General features: G+C 44.6%; 1 protein-coding gene across 1 annotated transcript in view; it reads left to right on the forward strand.

The window, feature by feature from the left end:
• REEP1 (receptor accessory protein 1) overlaps positions 1-20,605 on the forward strand; it is a 109,255-nt gene that overhangs the window by 65,639 nt on the left and 23,011 nt on the right. The window contains exons 3-5 of the mRNA XM_065890770.1: positions 3,025-3,101; positions 11,179-11,299; positions 13,797-13,910. Coding sequence (XP_065746842.1) covers positions 3,025-3,101; positions 11,179-11,299; positions 13,797-13,910 — 312 coding nt within the window. The remainder of the gene's footprint in view (positions 1-3,024; positions 3,102-11,178; positions 11,300-13,796; positions 13,911-20,605) is intronic.

Raw genomic sequence — 20,605 nt, forward strand, 5'->3', positions numbered from 1 at the left:
TCTTCTTTGATTTCTTTCATCAGAGTACTGTGGTTTTCCTCATACAGAGCTTTTGCATATTTTGTTAGGTATATTCCTAAGTAATTAAATTTTTTGGTGCTAATATAAATGGTATTTTTCTTTTAAATTTCAAGTTCCAGTTGTTCTTTGTTGGCATATAGTAAAGCAATTGGTTTTTATATTTTTTATATGATTATTTTATATATTAACCGTGTGTCCTCAAACCTTGCTATAATTGCTCATTAGTTCCAGGTTTTTGGGTTTTGTTATTGTCAGTCCTTTTAGGTTTTCTATATAGACAGTCATGCCATCGGAAAAAAAAGACAGTTTTATGCCTTTCTTCACAGTCTGTATACTTTTTATTTCATTTCTTGTCTTATTGCATTAGCTAGGAATCCCAGTATGATAGTGAAAAGGAGTGTTAAGAGGGGACCTCTTTATCTTGTTTCTGATCTTAGTGGGAAAGCATCTAATTTCACACCACTAAGTGTGATGTTAGCTGTAGTGTTTTTTGTAGATGTTCTTTGTCAAGTTGAAGAGGTTCCCCTCTATTCCTTTGCTGAGAGTTTTTATCATAAATGGGTATTGGATTTATTAATTATTGATTCATTTTCTAAAAGATATGGGCCCTTGGCACATTTTAAGTTGGGTTTTGTCTTTTTATTATTGAGTTGTATGAGTTCTTTATTATTTGGATACAAATACCATATCAGATATTGATTTGCAAATATTTTTTCCCATTTTGTGGGTTGTCTTTTCACTTTCTTGATGGTATCCTTTGAAGTACAAAAGTTTTAAATTTTGACAAAGTCTAATTTATCTGTTTTCTTCCTTCATTGCTTGTGTTTTTGATGTCACATCTAAGAAAACATTGTTTAATCCAAGGTCACAAGAATTTACTCCTGTGTTTTCTTGTAAGAGTTCTTACATTTAGGTCTCTAATACATTTTAAGTTCATTTTTTGTATATGGTGTGAGGTAGAAGTCCATCTTCATTCTTTCACATGTGAATATCTGGTTGTCTTAACACACATTTATACTTTTTAAAGTCTTTGCTAATTATAAAATCTAGATCAAATATGGATCTGTTTCTATTGACCAGTTTTTCTCTTAACCATGGAGTATGTTTTCCTGTTTCTTCATATATATAGCTTTTCTTGTTTATTGGACTGTTATGTATAATACATCATAGGAACTCTAGACCTGCCTTGCCTTCTTGTGAAGAACGTTAATTTTTGTTCTCACAGGCAGTTAAATTCTGACAGATCATCTTGACCTTGTGGCAGCTAGGTTTTACGTTTTATTGGGGCAGGTGTATTTCAGTTTTGCTCTTAGTCCTAGAGCTAATCTCTTAGTCCTAGAGCATAATTTTTATTCCTAAGGTATGGCCTTTTAGGTGTTTCACTGGAAATTCCCAAATGTTTACCAAGCTCCTCTAATTTGGCAGAACTTGAACTCCGAACTCTGTTTCTCCTCCAGTGGGCAGAAACTGAATCTCTCTTCAACTCTCAGTTTTCCAGCTGTATTTTACTCAGTCACCTTGGAATATTACCTGATTCTGTACAATTCAGGAGCCAACCAAGAAATTGAAAGGAATTGATATGTGGATTTGGGGGCCTACACCCTTACGGCTTCCCTCTTACTGGGGATTTTTCCTTTTCAGTTTCCAGCACCATTGGCAGTCTCAAACTCTATTTTCCACTTCCTCAGGCAAATAAGACTATGGATTTCTTCTGGAGTTCTATCTGCCCCATGATTTGCCAGCTAGGGAGTTTCCTTAACTACATCAACATGGATTTACTCTGGTGTGGTCCCCTTATTTCAAGAGTTGGATCCTTTCCAGTTTCTGCCAGCTTTTGATAGCTTTTCTAGCCTTCAAACAGTTGTTTTAACACATTTTGCTCAGGGAATTCCCTGGCGACCCAGTGGTTAGAGCTCTGCACTTTCACTGCTGAGGGTGCTGGTTCGACCCCTGGTCGGGAAAGTAAGATCCTATAAGCCGTGTGGTGTGGCGCGGCAGGCAATCAATTGATCAATCAATCAATAAAATAAAATATTTTGTTCAGAGTTTATTATCGTTATTGGCAAGAGGATTGGTCCAATACAAACGACCCCACCATTTCCAAAAGCCAGAAGGAACAGACTAAGGAATTTGGACTTTATGCTGCAGGCTAGAAGATTTTAAATGGAGGATTAATAGGTTGAGTTCATGCTTTTGGGGAGATTAGTATGGGGATAGTTTGTAGAATGGATTGGTGAGGGGAAAGCCAAGAGACAGGGAAGCAGTCAGGAGACCCCTGCAGTAGTTCAGGAGAGAGGGGACCAAGGCCTCAATTGGGAAAGAGAGACAGTAGAAATGGAAAAGTATGGTCACATGGGGGAGATTAAAAGAAAAGATCCAGTTTCTGGGAGGGACTATGGGGATTTCCCACATGGAAGGGTTTTTTTGTTTGTTTTTGTTTTTGTTTTTTTGCCACACCACGGCATGCGGGATCTTAGTTCCCCGACTAGGGATTGAACCCACGCCCCCTGCAGTGGAAGCATGGAGTCCTAACCACTGGACCGCCAGGGAAGTCCCTGGAAGGGTTTTTAAATGACCAGTGAGGATTACCATCATTCCATATCAGAGAGTCTGGCCAGGATAAAGTTTGTTCCAGGGTGTATCTCTGTGGAGGCTTGAAAACTTTATTCACCTGGTGTTAGTCCTGGGCAAATGACCTGACTGAAACCTGAGTCACTGCTGGTCTTCAGGTCTCCCTGGCTCACCTGAGGGCTATTGAAGGCCACCTAAAGTCTACTTAGAGCTTGAGCCTGGGTCAGTTGTGGAAACAGCCTGTTTGCCCCCAGCCCCAAGGTCTGGAGTAGAACTGGACCAACCTGGGGAAAGATAGGAAAAGGGGTTACCAATGCAGGCCACTCTGCCTGGACACACCTCAGCATCCACTGTCGGGGCCTGTTCTCTTCAAGCTGGCAGCCACTCCTCCTTGACCTTTTCTGCTAGCTTTGTTGCTTTCTCCTTCAACAGGTCAAATGGATGATGTACTGGATTATATTTGCACTTTTCACCACAGCAGAGACATTCACCGACATCTTCCTTTGTTGGTAAGTACTCCAGGAATTGGGACTTTTCCAGGAAAGATGTTGCCAAGTGTCAGGGAGAGGTGGGAAGGTCTGAAAGCAGTCTCAAACCTTATTAGCACAGAGAAGCAGGTGCAGGAATGCTAACTGGAACATTTCAAATCAATTAGTCTATAAAATTGTTCTTCAAGTAAATATTTATTGAATGACCACGTAAGAGCAGGTATTGTTCTTACAATGATATAATGATGGGCAAGATAAACACAATTCCTCAATTAATGGAGTTGGTAAAGAAGCATTCTTATGTTAAAAAAATAAAAAGGAGAAAAACAGTACACAAAAGTGTGCAATGAAACTAAGTTTCTCTCATAAAACTAAGTTTCTCCCCTACACCATTCACTCTCACCATTACTGCTTTTCACAATTGTATATACTTTTAAAAAATGTATGCGTGTGTATACGTACACACATACTTTTCCTTTTTTAAAAAACAATAGTACTGTAGTATACCTAACAGTTCTCACTTTGTTTCTTAAATTTATTTTTGAAATACTTTGACGTAAGCATAAATAGATCTACCTACTTTTTTAAAGGCCACATAGAATTTCATGGTATAGATGGATCGTAATTTATTTAATCAGTCCCCTTTCGATGGACAGCTTTTTCTCTCTCATAAACAATGCAGCTATTACAGCAATGGACCAAGTGAAAATCATAAGCTAGGTGTTTGTATTCATATATTGTGTCTTAGCTGAAAGAGGCTGTGAATAATATACAGTATCCTGTTTGTATCTAAAGGGTCTGAGTTTGTGCACATGTGAATGTGTACTAAAAATAGTGTGGAAAATACTTGTCTGTTAGCAAAGGTTATTTCCGCAACTTGGGATCATGGGGTCAGTTTCACATTTGCTGTGTTGTATGAATGTTTTACCATGATCAGGTTTCATCAGGGAAAATAATAAAGATATTTCCATTTTGGGAAAAAAAAAAAGTTCTTATCCCAAAAAGGATTAGCCTGGACTTACCCTCTGGGATGTCCTAGATCAAAGACATCCACTTCTCTGAATACCACTTCACTGAATCCTGTCTTGGGTCAGTGGCCTTAATGACCTCAGTGTGTAGTTTTTCCCCTGAAGGAGCCTGGCTTTCATCTCTACTGGGAGAGATAGATGTCTCAGCTATTATGGCCTTAAGCTGGAAGGAAGGAATCTGGATTACTAATTCAATATGCTTGTGCCACTCTGCCCTGTCCTGTGCCCAGATAAACAACAGACTGAAGACAGGGCTGAGTCTCCAGGACTGGAGATGGAGCTCTGCTGAGCCATTTTTTCGTCTTCCCCAGACCCCAGAGGCTGGCACTAGGAGGTGGACCTCATTTTGTGCAGAGCTACGGTGGGGAGGTTCCTGTCTGTCCTGCAGAGATGAGAACAGGCCAGACCCAGTGAGGATTGTGTAGTCGATTAAAGAGCGTGGCCAGCACTTCATGTCGTGCAGCCTTCTTAATGATGCCCTCCTTCTGTCTGGTGCCAGGTGGCCTCCTGCTGTCCTCCTGTCCCTTATCATGAACAAAGCGGGCAGAGCGTTAGTCTCATGAGCTCTTTCCCGGAGGTTTCGGGCATTTCAGCCTTGCTGCTCTTTCCTGGGTGGAAATCCTGCCTGATGATGGATATGCTGCTCCCTGGTAGCTGGAATACGTTTTACCCATGGCCCTGGAATTTTAGTCTCATGCCTAATAAGTGCTCAACAGCTGTTTCTGGGATGGATTTGATTTTGATTTGGGGAGATGTATTACTTTTCTTTTTTTTTTTAATTAAATTTTTGTTTATTTATTTATTTTTGGCTGCGTCGGGTCTTGGTTGCGGGATCTTCATTGCAGCATGTGGGATCTTTCGCTGTGGCGTGTGGGCTTCTCTCTAGTTGAGGTGTGTGGGCTCTGTGGTTTGTGGTGCGTGGGCTCAGTAGGTGTGGCGCGCGGGCTTAGTTGCCCCGTGGCATGTGGGATCTTAATTCCCCGACCAGGGATCGAAGCCACATCCCCTGCATTGGAAGGTGGATTCTCAACCACTGGACCACCAGGGAAGTCCCAGTGTATTACTTTTCTGTTGCTGCAGTAACAGATTACCACAAATTTAGCAGCTTAAAACAATACAACTTTATTATTTCACAGTTTCTGTGAGTTAGAAGTCCAGGTAGAGTCAACTGAGAACTCTACTGAGGAACTCACAAGGCCAAAACCAGGGTGTGGGTCAGCCTAGGCTCTTATCTGGAGGCTCTGGGGAGATTCCACTTCCAGGCTCATTCATGTTGTTGGCAGAATTCAGTTCCTTGTGGCTGTAGGACTGAGGTCCCCATTTCCTTGACGTGTGCCACCCTGTCATCTTCAAGCCAACAATGGCACGTCATCTCCATCTTCTTCTGTTACCAGCCAGAGAAAGATCTCTGCGTTTGCTTTTAAAGTCTCAGGTAATTAGATTAGACCCACCTCAGTAATCAAGTATAATCTCCCTATCTTAAAATCAGCTGAGTAATTACCCTAATTACATCTGTAGAATCCCTTTGCTACATAAGGTAACATATTTGTGGGTAACATGGGGAGGAAGGCCAAAGGATCAAGGTCATGTGCTGCATGCCACAGGAAGGCATCTGATAACTAGGGTACTTGGAGCATGTGCACAGGTATGGGTAGAATCCCCCTCTCTTCCTGACCCATGTGGAGGCCTCATCTGGTCCCTCGTTAGTCCCTCTGAACTGGCGCTGTCCATGCAGTTTGTGGGTGGAAAGTGAGGGTCCCTTGCCTCTCTCCTGGCACCGTGGGCTCTGCTTCTGCAGGGAATGGTTCGTTGGGGCCCTTCCCTGCCTGCCTCGGCACAGCCTGGACACACCCTCAGTCTGCTTTTTCTTTTCCTGCCAACCTCCAGGTATTACAGATCATGGTCTCCTTCTAGGAGAGCCCTTCCTCTCCATCCTCCCTCTCGCCTGGGAATGGACATGGGATAGACCCATCAGACACAGGGCCCCCTTTCCCTTCCAGGGAATGGACACCAACTCAGCTGCTCTAAGCTCTGTTTATAATTGAAAGGGGGGCAGGGTAGTCCTGCACCTTCTGGCTTCCTAGAAGCATCTTTAACTTTTGTTTACTTCCAGGACTGGAGATCACCCCTCATGTGTATACTCTTCCCATCACTCTTCACTCATCCCCATCCTGCTCTCTCCACCCCTCCACCAGGGCAGTTCCCTCTTCATTGGTAACTTTTAAAAACTTTCTGTGTTGATGAAAACAGCCGTTGTGTATGGTCACAGAAGAGATAGGATGGGGGCTTCCCTGGTGGCGCAGTGGTTGACAGTCCGCCTGCCGATGCAGGGGACGCGGGTTCGTGCCAGGTCCGGGAGGATCCCATGTGCCGCGGAGCGGCTGGGCCCGTGGGCCATGGCCGCTGAGCCTGCACGTCCGGAGCCTGTGCTCCGCGGCGGGAGAGGCCACAACGGTGAGAGGCCCGTGTACCGCAAAAAAAAAAAAAAAAGAGAGATAGGATGGTGGCTTTTTTCACAATTTGTATAAGTGATTTCATTTAATTTTTTAAAAACTATAAAATAATACATACACATGACAAAATAAAATTGAAACAATACACTAAAAAGTAAGTAGGTGCCTCTTCTTGTTCTCTATTCTTCTATGTTGGTGGCTTAGGGGCAGGATTCTTTTCTCCCCTGTAGTGTGTGTGTGTCTGTCTGTCTGTCTCTCTGTCTGTCTAGCCTCCCTCCGTCCATGCTCTTCCCTTCCTTTCCTGTCCTGGCTAAGATACACAGCCTTTACTCCTACCCAGGATATCTCGTTCCACAGTAGAGAGGTAGGGAGGTTTCCCACTTATGTTCTGTGGCGTGAGGCTTTAGATTTCAGCAGTAGCTCTCAGCTTCTTTTGATACCACGGGGCAGCTGGCATCCCCAGGGACCTTCTCAGGTGGCCCGCAGGCCTTACCGACAGTCACTGGCAACTTAGACTAAAACTTGAGGCCCACTCAGTCCTAAGCTCATTTTCTCACTTGAATCTGCAAAGGGGAGAGGGCCCTCACCCACCAGAGAGTAACGTGTAGAGACTTCTGAGAGATTTGCTTTGGGTCTACCGAGGTTGAGCTGATGCCAGGTACATAGTAAGAATTATGAAGTGGATGATCGTGGGCGGCGGATGGAGATTTGGAGAGAAGCAAGGCTCTTGATCCTCAGTAAGACATTGTTCCATATCCCATTGCACATTGTGGGGTCACCTGTTGGTTTCCGCTCTCCTGCTAGATGATAAACCCCTAAGGGCGAGGACACGCCTAACCTAGCTTTGGTTTCCCTGTATTGCTTAGCGCAGACCTTTCACCTCCTAGCTTTTCGATAGAATTTTCCCAACTGAATGAATCAATCAATAAGCTAGTTGTTGTCTTCGAGTAGGAAGTGGGGCAGGAAAAAAGCTTGAGGAGAGAAATTGAAAGGAAACGTAGTGATTGCTAACAGTAGGAGGCAGTCTTGAGATTCGAGTTTTGCTACTAAGACTCTAAAGGAGCCTACTTTTAACCAAAGTCCTGGAAAGGTCGAGAATTAGCAGGCTGTAACCTCTTCCTTTTTTCTTCTGTGGATATTCATGTCAGCTTTCTGCCCAAGGAACAAACCCATTCCATCGTGATTCTTCTATAACTAGTTGATTTCGCTTCAAAGGAAGCTCCATCACCCAAGGTGGACAGGGGAATACAGAGGAGCCCTCTGTGTCCTGGTCTAGAGATGCCAGGGAGGGCGGTATCTTGGTGGTCTGGAGACCACCAAGTGAAGTCTGCTACCGCAATTGGTCATTGGAGATGCTTTGCCAGCCTGACAAGAGAAGATTTGGGAGGTGAAGCCAGAAGGTTAGGAGGCAGGAAGGTTTTCAAAGGCTGCGTCAGCATGGATGGGGCACACGGGAAAGATCCTGAAGAACAGGAGGCTCAGTAGCAGGCTGGCCAAAGAATAAAGGGTCTCTGGCAGCCCAGAAGGATTGCTCAGGATCTAACGTTCTCCCCCCCACACCCCCGTCCAGCCTGGGGCAGGCTCTTACGGTTGGTCCTAGACTGTGAGGGTGTGACTGTGGGCAATCAGACTCTTGTACCTATGTTTGCACAGAAGTACAACCTCTATCTGTAAATTAGATGCCCGCAGAAATTCCGCTTCTGGGCATTTTCCTAAAGGCACGTTAGCATAGGTACATAAAGAAGCGTGCTCCAGGAGATTCACTGCAGCTCTCTTGTAGTAGCCAAAGATTGTAACCTTTTGTAAATATCCATTCACGGGGGTCTGGGTTGATGCTCACGCCCCCATACACAGCCATTAAGAAGAGGGAATAATAAGAACCTGCTGTATAAAAAAATAAATGAAATAAAATTCAAAAGAAGAGTGAGGCCTGGGGAATTCCCTGGCGGTCCAGTGGTTAGGACTCCGTGCTTTCACTACCAGGGCCCGGGGTTCGATCCCTGGTTGGGGAACTAAGATCCCGCAAGCCACATGGTGCAGCCAAAGAAAAAAGAAATCCCCAAAGCGTACAGTTAATCACGTGTATGCAGTAGGGGGAAGCAAGGTGTAGGAGGGGGTGCAGAGAATGCCACTAGGTGAGCATGGGGACATTACGGGAGTCGTATGCACCCACACAGTTGTATATCTTAGCCCTAGTCCGCTTCTGGAAGGATGCACAAGACCCATGATGCTTACGCTTTTGGAAAAGCATCCAGGATGGGAAGGAGACTCTGCTATATACTCTTTTGGACTTCTAGAATTTTTTAAACTACGTGCACGCATGACCTATTTTTTACAAAACCCGTCTTTTACATAATAAACAAAAGAGCAGCGGCGTGACAGAACCCCTGGGATTATCCGTGAATCTTGGGTTGATGCCTGAGCTCTGCAGGTTCATTTGTCCCTTGGGGCTGACGAATACTTGTTTTCCAGACCAAACTTCCTTCACTGTTCATCACCAGAGTGTTCAATTACGGGAGAATCACACCTCTGTTCCTTCAGCTCCTTCTCTTTTCTGGCTGTGAAACATTAAGCAATCTTGACACGAAAGTGTCCTATAGTTGCTAAGGGAATATTCAGGAAGGGCCTGCCAGAAGAGAAGGCCGTGAACTAGGATGAGGAGAGGAGCAGGGGGTGGGGCCGCTGATTGGAGTGACATGAGAGTTAAAGGGCTCTGAAATGACTTGCTAGAAATTGCTCTTTGTTTGGGCTCTCTTATCAGGGAGGATGCCTGGGAGGGGTTTACTTTTCTGATTCCTCAGACTAGCCCAGGTGTCACTTTCCCTCATCGCATCTGTTTTAATGGTACCCAGACTTTGTTTTCAGGTCTGGTAAGACATGCAGACACAGAAATGACTATCATGAAGGAATAAGTTCGTTATATTCACAGATCCCTAGAGGTACAGCCCGCTGCACAGAGCCGCATGGGGAAGCACGGGGCTGATCAGGAAGCAGAGGCAGTAAGTGTGGGCAAGAGACTGTATTGTGGTTTCCATGGGAGAGGCAGTCTCTCCAGAGTCAGCAAGGTCCCAAGATGTCAAAGCATCAGAGTACAGAAAATTTTTAAATATGGTTAATACACATCCGGCCTGCCAAGTATGGTTGCACAGGTTGTTCATAGCACAAGATACCTAGCCAAGGAGGCAAGTGGAGCTGAAATTTGGATGAAGCCCTGTTTGCAAGCCATGTGCTCCCAGGACTGCATCCAGCTGAAGGACTTGGCTTTTTCTCACACGTGCAGAGGCACCACATGGGTCAGCAGAGGCCCGTGATGGCACTCATCTCAGGTTGCTATTCTATATTAATCGTGATGATTTGAGCGATCTCTGTTTCCTTGACTGGACTACCAGTTCCAAGGACGCCAGAACCTTGTCTATGTTTCCTGCTAGACTGGAAGCTCCAAGAGAGCAGGGGTCAGGTCTTCTTTGCTTCCCACTGTCTCCTTGGTGCTCAGCACCGGCTGCCACATATGGGTGCCGGGTAAGTGTTCATGGGATGCATAAACACATGGCACGCAGGACTTTAAACTTCAGAATCGTATGTTATCTGTATCCTGAACTCTTCTTTCTTTCGGCACCAAAAAGATCGAGACCTTTTTGCCTGCTGTTGGTTTCTTTAATTAAATGTAATTTTTTAAATTGAAGTAGAGTTGATTTACAATGATGTGTTTGTTTCAGGTGTAAGAAAAGTGATTCAGTTATATATTTTTTTCAGATTCTTTTCTCTTATGGGTTATTACAAAATGTTAAGTATAGTTCCCTGTGTTATACAGTAGGTCATTGTTGGTATCTATTTTATATATAGTAGTGTGTATATATTAACCCCAAACTCCTAATTGATGCCTCCCCTCCTCCCCGCCAGCCTGCTGTTGGTTTGAATAGGGTGAGTAGCATCCTCTTTCCTGGCAAGAGTTGGGCTCCCGTCCCTGCCTTTTGGGGACTAAGGAGATAGCCGAGGAGGGGAGGCTTTCACTCTCAGTCTGGCGATTCTTTGTCAGCTCCGCCCTACTGTAAATCCCTACTGTAAATCCTGCGTTTGTGCCTTCGTGGCCTCCAGTGAAGAGTGAATGACCGGGAAATTGGGCACGGCTGGTTGTGGCATCTGGGCCTACAGGAGCCCCGGCTCCAACCGAAATGAGCAGAGCTCGGACGGAAGCTCCAGGTGTTGTCAAGCACGGTCATAGGGTGATTGCTGGAGAGACCCCAGGTCCCTGGCTTGCTTGACAAGGAAAGAAAACACGAACCAGCTTTGGGAATTCCCTGGCGGTCCAGTAGGTTAGGACTCAGTGCTTTCACTGTTGAGGGTCCAGGTTCAATCCCTGCTTGGGGAACTAAGATCCCACAAGCTGAGCCGTATGGCCAAAGAGGAAAAGAAAAAAAAAATGAACTGGCTTTCAAGAGGCCTTGGGCTTGTGCCTTGGATGTGCTTGTGTGTGCATACACCTTCATGGGAATCTGGGGGCCAGGCGGCCCTGTGCAGGCAGGAGAGGTGTCTGTGCCCCCAGGTCTCATGTTTCAAAGGCTCAGGGTGGAGTTGCTGAGAACCTAATGGAATGTGTATTTTCTCATCTCTCTCCAGGTTTCCATTCTATTATGAACTAAAAATAGCATTTGTAGCCTGGCTGCTGTCTCCCTACACAAAAGGCTCCAGCCTCCTCTATAGGAAGTTTGTACATCCCACGCTGTCCTCAAAAGAAAAGGTAATTTATGTTGCTCTGCCTTGCACTCCTTCCAGCGAGTGAAAAAATTTTAAAAAGTGATTAAAAAAAAAAAAGGCAGGTTGTTTTATTGCAGGAGGCTCTTAATTGACTCTTATTTCCCCCCTCCAACATTCGTTCCTTCTAATCTTTCTTTTTTAAGTCTATTTTTATGACCTGTTTAGAAATAGTGGTGAAATTCTCCAAAGGATGTTATTCATCATTATTTATTGTAAAACATTTCCATACATTGAAACAAAAAGCAGAAAAGATTCACTCATAATTCAACTCCCCAAACTGAATTTCCTTCCTTTTATCAGGCTCAGCCCCTATCCTTTTGCAGATAGGATTTTTACATAGACTATTAAAATACTTTAAAAACTTAACATAAACAGGAACGTTGAAACCTAGAGAGATTAAATGATTTGAACTTGTACCCAGATAGCTACTAACAGAGACTGGAATATAATACATTTCTAGTATGTTTGCTTTATTGTTCAATGATAAAACGTATGCTACCAATGAAATACCTGCTACTTTAGTAATTATCAGTCAATAAGTATTAATGAGAATAGTCATAATAATTTGTTTCATGCTATTTATCATTTGTGTTTGTTTCGCTTCAAAGTACTTCACATCCATCCTTGAAATGAAAATGCAGGTTTGTCTATTGTCAGAGATGGAAAAAATAAGATAGGGAGAGATTGCAGGAAGGGGTCAACAATAACTAAGGATTCAAGGGGGAATTACAACTTACACCTCTTGAAAAGAAATTTAAGCTACTTATAAGATAATGTCACTGTCTATAAAATTATTTTTTGTTTAACGTCTCCACTGAACCTAATTTCCTGGATTTGTTTTCAATGGATTGTTCCATTGTTTTCTTAAGATTTCATACAGTAATAGATGCCGAGACCACTAAAATAAACATGACCTCTGTCTTATTAATTTGTTTGGTAGCTCCCTTTTTAAGTTCAACCCAGTCTGTGAAACGTTTCTTTAAAATAAAATTTTAAGCGTACGTTAAAAAAAAAAAAAAGCCACTCCAAACCAAGAGGCAACAACAAAAAAGCTGAGCAGATGCAATATTTATCTTCTGAGATCTTAGACATGATGGCATAGCATCCTTTCTCACTTGGTCTTCCTAATGACCCACGACAATCACCACACATAGTATATAGTTCCTTCTGTTGACATCTTAGAATAAATTCTCAGGACTGGGATTACTGGGTCCAACATTGTATAACTCACTAATGATATTACATGACTTTCCAAACTGATTGTGTGGTCGGATACTACAGTATGAATTAGGAGCACTGTTGGTGGCTTGAGATATTCATTTCTATTGCTTCTGAAAGTTGGATACTTTGGACTTCCAGGGGAAGCCTTTGAGTATATCGGTTGGATGAGCAGGCTACTGTAGACGTTTCTGAGAATCTGTTTAGGAACTAGGACACACTTCCCGTCTCAGAGGGTGGATTTTGAGGAATGGTAATCCCTGTCTCAACCTGGTTATCAAATCTCTATTCTTCCTACTTCCCTTTCTCCAAACGCTGGACTTACCCTGAAGCTGCCAGTGTAATTTCCATTGAAAGGAAGGTGACTGACTCTTAAGAGCTGCCAAGAATCACTTCTGGAGTCGGCCAGGGGTCGCAGTGGAAACTTAGTGCGGTGACTTCTTGAAGAAGCTTAAACAAGGACAAGGCAGGGGGTTGACTGCCCACCTGCATACCCCAAAGCAGGAAGGAAGTGCACCGATGTGCTGAACTTCAAATGAAATGCAGGCCAAGTGTCATTGACTGAACTCTGCAATGAGCTCCTGTGATTCCGAAACAACTGTTTTCTTAAAACAGTGACAACAACTACCCAAACCAAACAAACAAAAAGAATGAGCCAACGTTGATTCAAATTTGAACTGAACCAATATCTTACCTGGTCTCGGTCCCTGAAGTAGATGTCAGTCCTCTTTCCCACCTCACCTTTACCTTGTGGTATGATGCTGGATGACCTCTAATTTCTGCTTTTATTTTGTTATCTGTAAAATGATCTTCTCTATCAACAAAAATAACACCTATTTCTTTCTGTGTCCTAATCCCTCCCATCGATATGTACATGGGGAGGGATTTGGGTATCGTATGAAATAGCTATGGAATAACAGAATTTCAGAGCTGCCGGGGCCTGACCTCCTTGAGATAAGGAAGATGACAATGGTTCTTGGTTATTGAAACCAGCCACTGTGTCAGGTGCTTTTCTGGAATGATCGCATGTAATCCTCACCTTGCTCCACAAGTTAGGTGCTACCAGGGTCCTCGTTTTTCAGAAGACAGAACCGTGAATAGAGGCTAAGTTCTTGCCCAGTTCCGACAGCCAGTTAGTGGCAATGCCAGAGAGAATGAGTGATTGGGCACAAGCCCCCAAGCTCAGCGCTCAGGAGAAGGGAGAAAGAACAGAGATTTATTTGAGCTTTCCAACTCAGTGTGCCTCTGTTTTCCTTTGACAGGAAATCGATGATTGCCTGGTCCAAGCAAAAGACCGAAGTTATGATGCCCTTGTGCACTTTGGGAAGCGAGGCTTGAACGTGGCGGCCACGGCGGCGGTGATGGCTGCTTCCAAGGTACCATGCTGGGACCTGACCGCCGTGGCTGTAACTTGCCCAGAGACAGGCTAAGGACCGATCAGGTTCCTCATCCTTTTTGGGGTCCCATTGAAAATCTGAGGGGAAAAAGGGTGAATCTTGCCCCCAGAAAACTGCACACCCCCACACACAAATGATTTATGCAATATTGAGAGGTTCCCAGAGCCCCTGAAGCTCATCTGTGGGTCTCAAGAACCTCTAAAGTACTTGGAGTGTAATCCTTGGATGCAGAGAAGAGAGAAGGGGAGGAGAGGGAGCTCTTCTCTGCAATTTCCTAGGGTGCATTGGGAGAGTCACCTAAATAGACAGGTGCAGAGACTTATTACCTGAGTGAGTGGGTGTACTCCATGCTCACGTGGCCCCACAGATCCAGGGGAAGGAACCCAGGGTCCTAGAATAAGTTGAGTGGTTGAAACGTGGAGGATAATGATATGTGTAGCAGCAGTAACTAGAGGTAGAGGAGGTTTGAAATAAATACTGGTCTTGTGGGACATTGTGATATAAGCAATTACTTCCTTCTTTTTTCCACCCAGCCCTGTTCAAAGGCCCTCTGTGTTCCTTCCCAGCTTCCTCTCCCATTACATTCTCCTCGTCGCTTTGTCAATTTCTCGTTATGTGCTCAGCCCTGAAAAATTAAAATTGGTAGATGTTTACTCTCAGAGCAAATTCAGCAGATTGCCCTAGTGTTTCCTGGTGACAACACCTTCCTCCAAATCCAAAGGTACAGTAGGGGTCTACAGTTGGCTGAGGGTGGAGGAAAGGCAGTTATGCTTATGTCTGGAGAGATACAGTGGTTGGGAGGTGAGCTGTATTAGCAAAGGGAAGCTATGAATCCTGGGTGGCAATGTGAGGGTTTGGGGGAAAGAGAGGGTAGAGCTGTGAAAGGGTTTGGAAGAGGACAGTTAATACAGATCTTCGTGCTCCATGGGCTCCCAGTGGATGGTGGGATGGAGGGTGTTGATAGCCAGTTGGGTCAGGGGACTGAGCTGGGTTTTCTGGGCCCTGAACCAGGGAGAGGCACTTCAGGAGCATTTCTGGGAGAAAAACTTAGTACACAGGGCTGGGAGTTTGAAAAGCACCTTCCACATAAAGTCAAGGAGTTCTGCAGACAAAGGCTGGCGGGGAGACAGGAGAACCAAAGGGGAGTGATTCCTATTTCAGAGAAGGACCAGGTGCTTCTGTAACACAGAACCATAGTGAAGTGTTCCGCTGGTACCTGGAAGGTCCCTGTCCACCTTAGGTACAATAGTAGCTGGCAAAGTGATGAATCCCAATGAGTATCATTGGAGGGGAAATTCCGCTTTGGTATCTGGAGGAGATGTATGAGGATTTACAAAGAGCAGTGAATTCTAAGATCCTTCTGTTTGAGATGCAGTCGTTTTAGGCTTTTGTGTTTAAGCTGACAGAAAAGAGAACTCAGAATTGCTAAATTCTGAATTCATCAGGCTAACTTTGCCACACAAAGCTACAGAAGCCTCCCAGGCCCTCTCCCCACCCCACCTTTGCTTCTGCACCTGAAGGAATATAGGTTACTGCTCTTTTCTCAGCTCAGTTGTAGAGTGTCCGTGTGGTATATTTATCAGGGTGACTCAGTACCGGTCACCAGGCCACTCAGCCGTGTGTGTAAATTATATTCTTATGGTAATTCTGTAGGGCCATCCTTTTCCAGGTCTGCCTCAAGCTAGAACCTCCTGAGTCTTGATACCATCTTGGCCAGTCACCGCCAGTCCCTCTGACCACCGGGGAAGCCCGTGAGCCTAGGCCTCCAGCCGGGCACCTTACAACTAACCTGAAGGAAGCTCTAGATAGTCTGAAACTTGCCTCAGAAAATAACTGCTCATTCGTTCTTTCTAGTTGGGCTAAAGTAGTGAGGGACGCCTGCTTCCTGCTGAATTTGGTTTCAGACAAGAAAATTTTCTGCCTTGTGGGGGCTTTGCTTTTCCTCTCTAAATATCTTGAGAGAGAAAACACTCTTCTTTCCCCAAAATAATGCCCTCTGTTTTTGAAACAGATGTGTACTTTAAAAAAGAAAAGAAAAGAAAAAGTAAAATTCAACCTGGCTGAGGGATAGATCAGCGGTTTCCATAGTAACAATGGACCACTCCAGGCCGCGGCCAAAGGATGATAAGTTACCACTGGGTTCAAATCTGGCTTTAGTATACAAACCACCTGGGAAGCTTTGTTTTTCATTTTTAAACAGATTCTCAGATGTGCTGAATCAGAATCTCAGGCAGTGAGCCCTTGAATCTCTATTTTTAACAAGTTCCCCAGATGATTTTTTAAACAGCAAACTCGGACTCCCCTGGTGGCTCAGTGGTTAAGAATCTGCCTGCCAACGCAGGGGATACGGGTTCGAGCCCTGGTCCAGGCAGATCCCACATGCCGCGGAGCAACTAAGCCTGTGCACCACAACTACTGAGCCTGCGCTCTAGAACCAGCAAGCCACAACTACTGAGCCTGTGTGCCACAACTACTGAAGCTCCTGCGCCTAGAGCCCTTGCTCCCCAACAAAGAGAAGCCAGCTCGATGAGAAGCCCTTGCACTGCAACGAAGAGAAGTCCCCGCTCACCGCAACAAGAGAAAGCCTGCGTGCAGCAACAAAGACCCAACGCAGCCAAAAATAAATAAACAAAATAAATAAATATATTTTAAAAAATAAGGAAATAAAATAAACAGCCAACTCTTTACAGGCCGCTGCCTGAGGGCCCATCCAGAACCATACACCACCAGTGATGAGGGTTAAAACAGTTAACTTTTTTAACATTCCTGGAATGCAGATGTAGCTCCCTAGAAGCATTAACCTTGACCATGAGAAAGCTGAGTCCAGAGCAACCTTGTCGATTACCCCCAGGGGAACAATCAAAGCAATTTTGTGAAAAAAAGACACTCTGCCCAGTCACAGTGGCTAGGGTGACCATATACTGTTCAAACAGGACACATCTGAGAGTGAAACGGTGCTATAATTATTATGCTGGGACAACGGGTAGAAACTAAGTCTGTTCCAAGCAAACCGGAGTTTATGGTCGCCCTACTCGTGGCTCCATTTTACATCTCTTGGACCCTGCCTGTCTCCTCCCAGAAAACACCCTCAGCCTACAAATCAGTTCTCACTGTAAATATCCACTGCATTTAGCCAAACAGTTGCAGGAGAGAGGGTGAGGGGACTGAGAGCCTCCCTCTGAGTTCAGACAGATTGAAGGGAGGCTGGGACCAGGTGACCGGATGAGGGCGGTCACTCCTTCCTCATCTGCTGTATTTTCCATCCTTTGATGGCTCCCCAGGAGGAGACTGCAGAACTTAACCAGAAGAATGAAAGATCTTCTGCCTACACTTTTAGTTAATCCTTTTGTTCCTTATAACTTTGAACCCTGAGCCCTTTCTCTAAAAAAAATGAATGTTTGCAGGGTTTTGGGATCATCATAAAGTGTGAAGAAGCTTTGTAAACCATATCATTGTACAAATATAAGTTGTTATTAATGTTAATGTTTTATCTTAGAATAGAAAAGCTAAAACAAACAAACAAAATTACACATTGGAAATTTCTCCCCAGGCCTATTAACCCCCAGCCCATCCCCCAGTTTTCCCCAAGGTCTAATCCTTGTCCCCGGGAAGTAGTGATACATTTTTTCTTTCAGCAAAAGCTGCTCTGTCTCCTTCCTAGGGACACACATCGGTAGTACCTTCTTTCTAAGTGTCCCTAGTCTCTTGGCTGGCTCTGAGCTTAGATATTAGCTGTTTCCCAGCCAGTGATTCCACCCAGAGGGAAAATTGAGCCCCACGTCTTTTTAAGACCAGAATTGGAAATCTCTCGCTTTTTAAAATTAATACTCTAGAAACTCATTAGTTAAGCAAAACACATTCTCACGGGAAGAGAAACAATAGTGAGAAAAACCAATTGATCAAGAGTTTTAAAACTGTCAGGTAGTTTTAAAACTGACTTCCCTGGCGGTCAAGTGGTTAAGACTACGCCTTCCAATGCAGGGGGTGTGGGTTCGATCCCTGGTCGGGGAACTAAGATCCCCCATGCCTCGTGGCCAAAAATTAAAAACATAAAAAAAAAAAAACCAGAAGCAATATTGTAATAACTTCAATAAGGACTTGAAAAATGGTCCACATAAAAAAAATCTTCCAAAAAATCCCCCCAAACTGTGAGGTATCCAGGCCACCTTATTCCCCTTGACATTTGGACCATATCCTAGGTCTCTTCCACCTTCCCACTTCTCAGGCCTGGTAAACCAATCTTGCTTTTGACCTGTCTCATAACTTGAAAAATAATGCCCTTTTACTTTCCCTGGAGATCTTATCCCTAGAACGGTTCCAGTGCTGACAATAGTGTTATTAAAGTCACCTGTTTAAGACAGCTGGTCTAAGTAAAGCTGGCGTTCTGTGAATTAGGGATGCTTCTTCCCCAGATTGCGTGTGGGCTTCTTCCCCCCTAGAATCTAGTATTTCCTGTTAGATCGTGAGCTTCTGGCCATGAGTGACTCTGGATTCTTTTCCTTTGTTTCTTGCTTAGAAAAAACCCCAAACCAAACTTTGCTAACTTGTCTGGTGTTTTGCACTCATTAAACCTTGTTGATGGATCTGAAGAATAAACTTATTGCTGCCTCCAATCCTGCTCTGCCCAAAATGGTAGCCACTTGCCGCGTGTGGCTATTTAAATTAATTGAAATTAAGTAAATTTTAATATTCAGTCTTTACTCACCCGCTTTCAAGTCCTCGGCAGCCAGTGTGGCTGGTGGCTGACACAGGGATAGAACGTTCCCACCATCGCAGAAAGGTCTCTTGGGCAGTACTGTCCCAAGCCTTCTGTTAAGCCTCTTGGGTTCTCCTTTGCCTTATTTCCATCTTCTCGCCTGCAGTGCTCTGCTTTGACAAGGGCCCCTCCCTTACCCACTTGGCCCTTTGGGGCCTCTGTATATGAGGTTCACGAGGAAAACGGGCAGATGGAGACTCAGCCTACGGCATTGCCCATGGTGGATCTTTCCGTTTCTTCATCTTCTCCCCTGGTCCGGCTCTGCTTTCACACCGTGACCTCCACTTTGCTGACTTGCCAGCCAAAGCTCAGGTACTTTGCCTGCAGTTATGGTCAGTGGCCACCAGGGTATAGCCCAGCCTTGGTTATAGCCCTAGCATCTGAACGCCTAGGCACAATCACAGAGAGATAAATTATAGTGTTTTCCCACTCATTTAAAAAAAAAAAAATTCCCACTCAATTTTGCTTTAAAAACAAACTCTTTAAACAGTTCAATATAGTTCTAAAAAGTGTCCTCTCCCTCTGATCCTTATTTTTTATCCATCACTGCTTTATCTAAACCTCTTGCTTGAATACAAATACTGCTTTCAAACGACATGGAACTTTATTCTTGGAACCAGAAGCTCATTCTGGAAAGTTCATTAGCCTAGTGATTTGGGGCTTCTGACCAGACTGGAGTTGTTTGCCTTTGCCTTTGTTTTCTTTCTTGCCAAAAAAAACCCCACAATAGGCAAAAGCAAAAACTACCTGTTGACGATTAATCAGAGGGCAGGTGTTAATTTTCTTTTTATAAAACCTCCCTGTATCCACTCATGCTTTGAATGTATGTCCAAGGAAGAAGAGAAGACTGCTGTGCCTTTTGGATCCCCGTGTCTCCCTTGTCTGGCTTCGCACACTTGTGTCTGCTGAATCTAAGTGGCTGAGGACTCTAGGAAGTTTCATGCTCGTCCCTTCACCCCCTCAGAGGAACATTTCCCAGCGTCTGCGCTAGCTTGTGTCAAGTTAGCCCTCTTTCTTTCGTTTAAGCCAAGGACTGTGTAACATAAAAGTAATATTTAGAGTTCACCATGGCAACCATTTAAACACCAAGATTACATAAACTCTTATGGACAACCTGCTGAAAACATTTAGGTAGAGGGTAGGGAATACTTCCCTCCCAGACAAATCACTCGCCTTTGTTCCTCGACACCCTGTCTTCCTCCCGATGTTTCTACTTGGAATGTTACCTCACCTTACTCCACTCCATAGATGGTGAGGTGGATTGAAACAAACAAGAGACTCGGTCTCACAAGTCAGCAGAAGGCGGAGTTGCCGGTCTGATATTACTTGCCAAATCTCTGTTCCAAGTTTGTCTGTGGAGATCATATGTAGCTGGAGGCATCGAGGGTCCCAGTGGAAAGAGAGAAGCCCACCTGCCTGCCTGACCTCTGAGAAGAACCTGGTTGAAACCTGGGAGGTCTGAGAAAGCACTTGGCTGTGGTGATGCACCTTCCTTCCTGGTCACCTCCTCCCCCCGACTCCTGTCTCCTGGCTCTCCCTCCTCCCATCACTCCCTCAGTGTTGGGGGGAATTCTCCAGGGCCCCGCCTTGCTCTCCTCTCCATCCCAGAGCCACTCATCCTTTCCCTCACTTTCAGCTGTCACCACCTGTTGCTCCTGGTTCCCAGATCGGCTCCTCTCCCAGGTCTCAAGTCCAGCATTTCTGGTTCTCTGAACATCTCCTCCCTGTCTCCTGGTACCTTCAGTCAGCATCTCTCTAACTCCAAGTGTATCCCTGCTCTTGTGTCCCAAATTTCTGATGATGACAAAATCACCATCCTCTCTGGACCCCAAGCTCCAAATTTCAGTCATCTTTGAGTTCCTCCTTCCTCCGATTGACTCTTCGAGTCCTGCCCATTTGATACCCCTTCCTTCCTTCC

This window comes from Phocoena phocoena, chromosome 14, assembly GCF_963924675.1.
Source record: "Phocoena phocoena chromosome 14, mPhoPho1.1, whole genome shotgun sequence".
NCBI classification, from domain to species: Eukaryota; Metazoa; Chordata; class Mammalia; order Artiodactyla; family Phocoenidae; genus Phocoena; species Phocoena phocoena.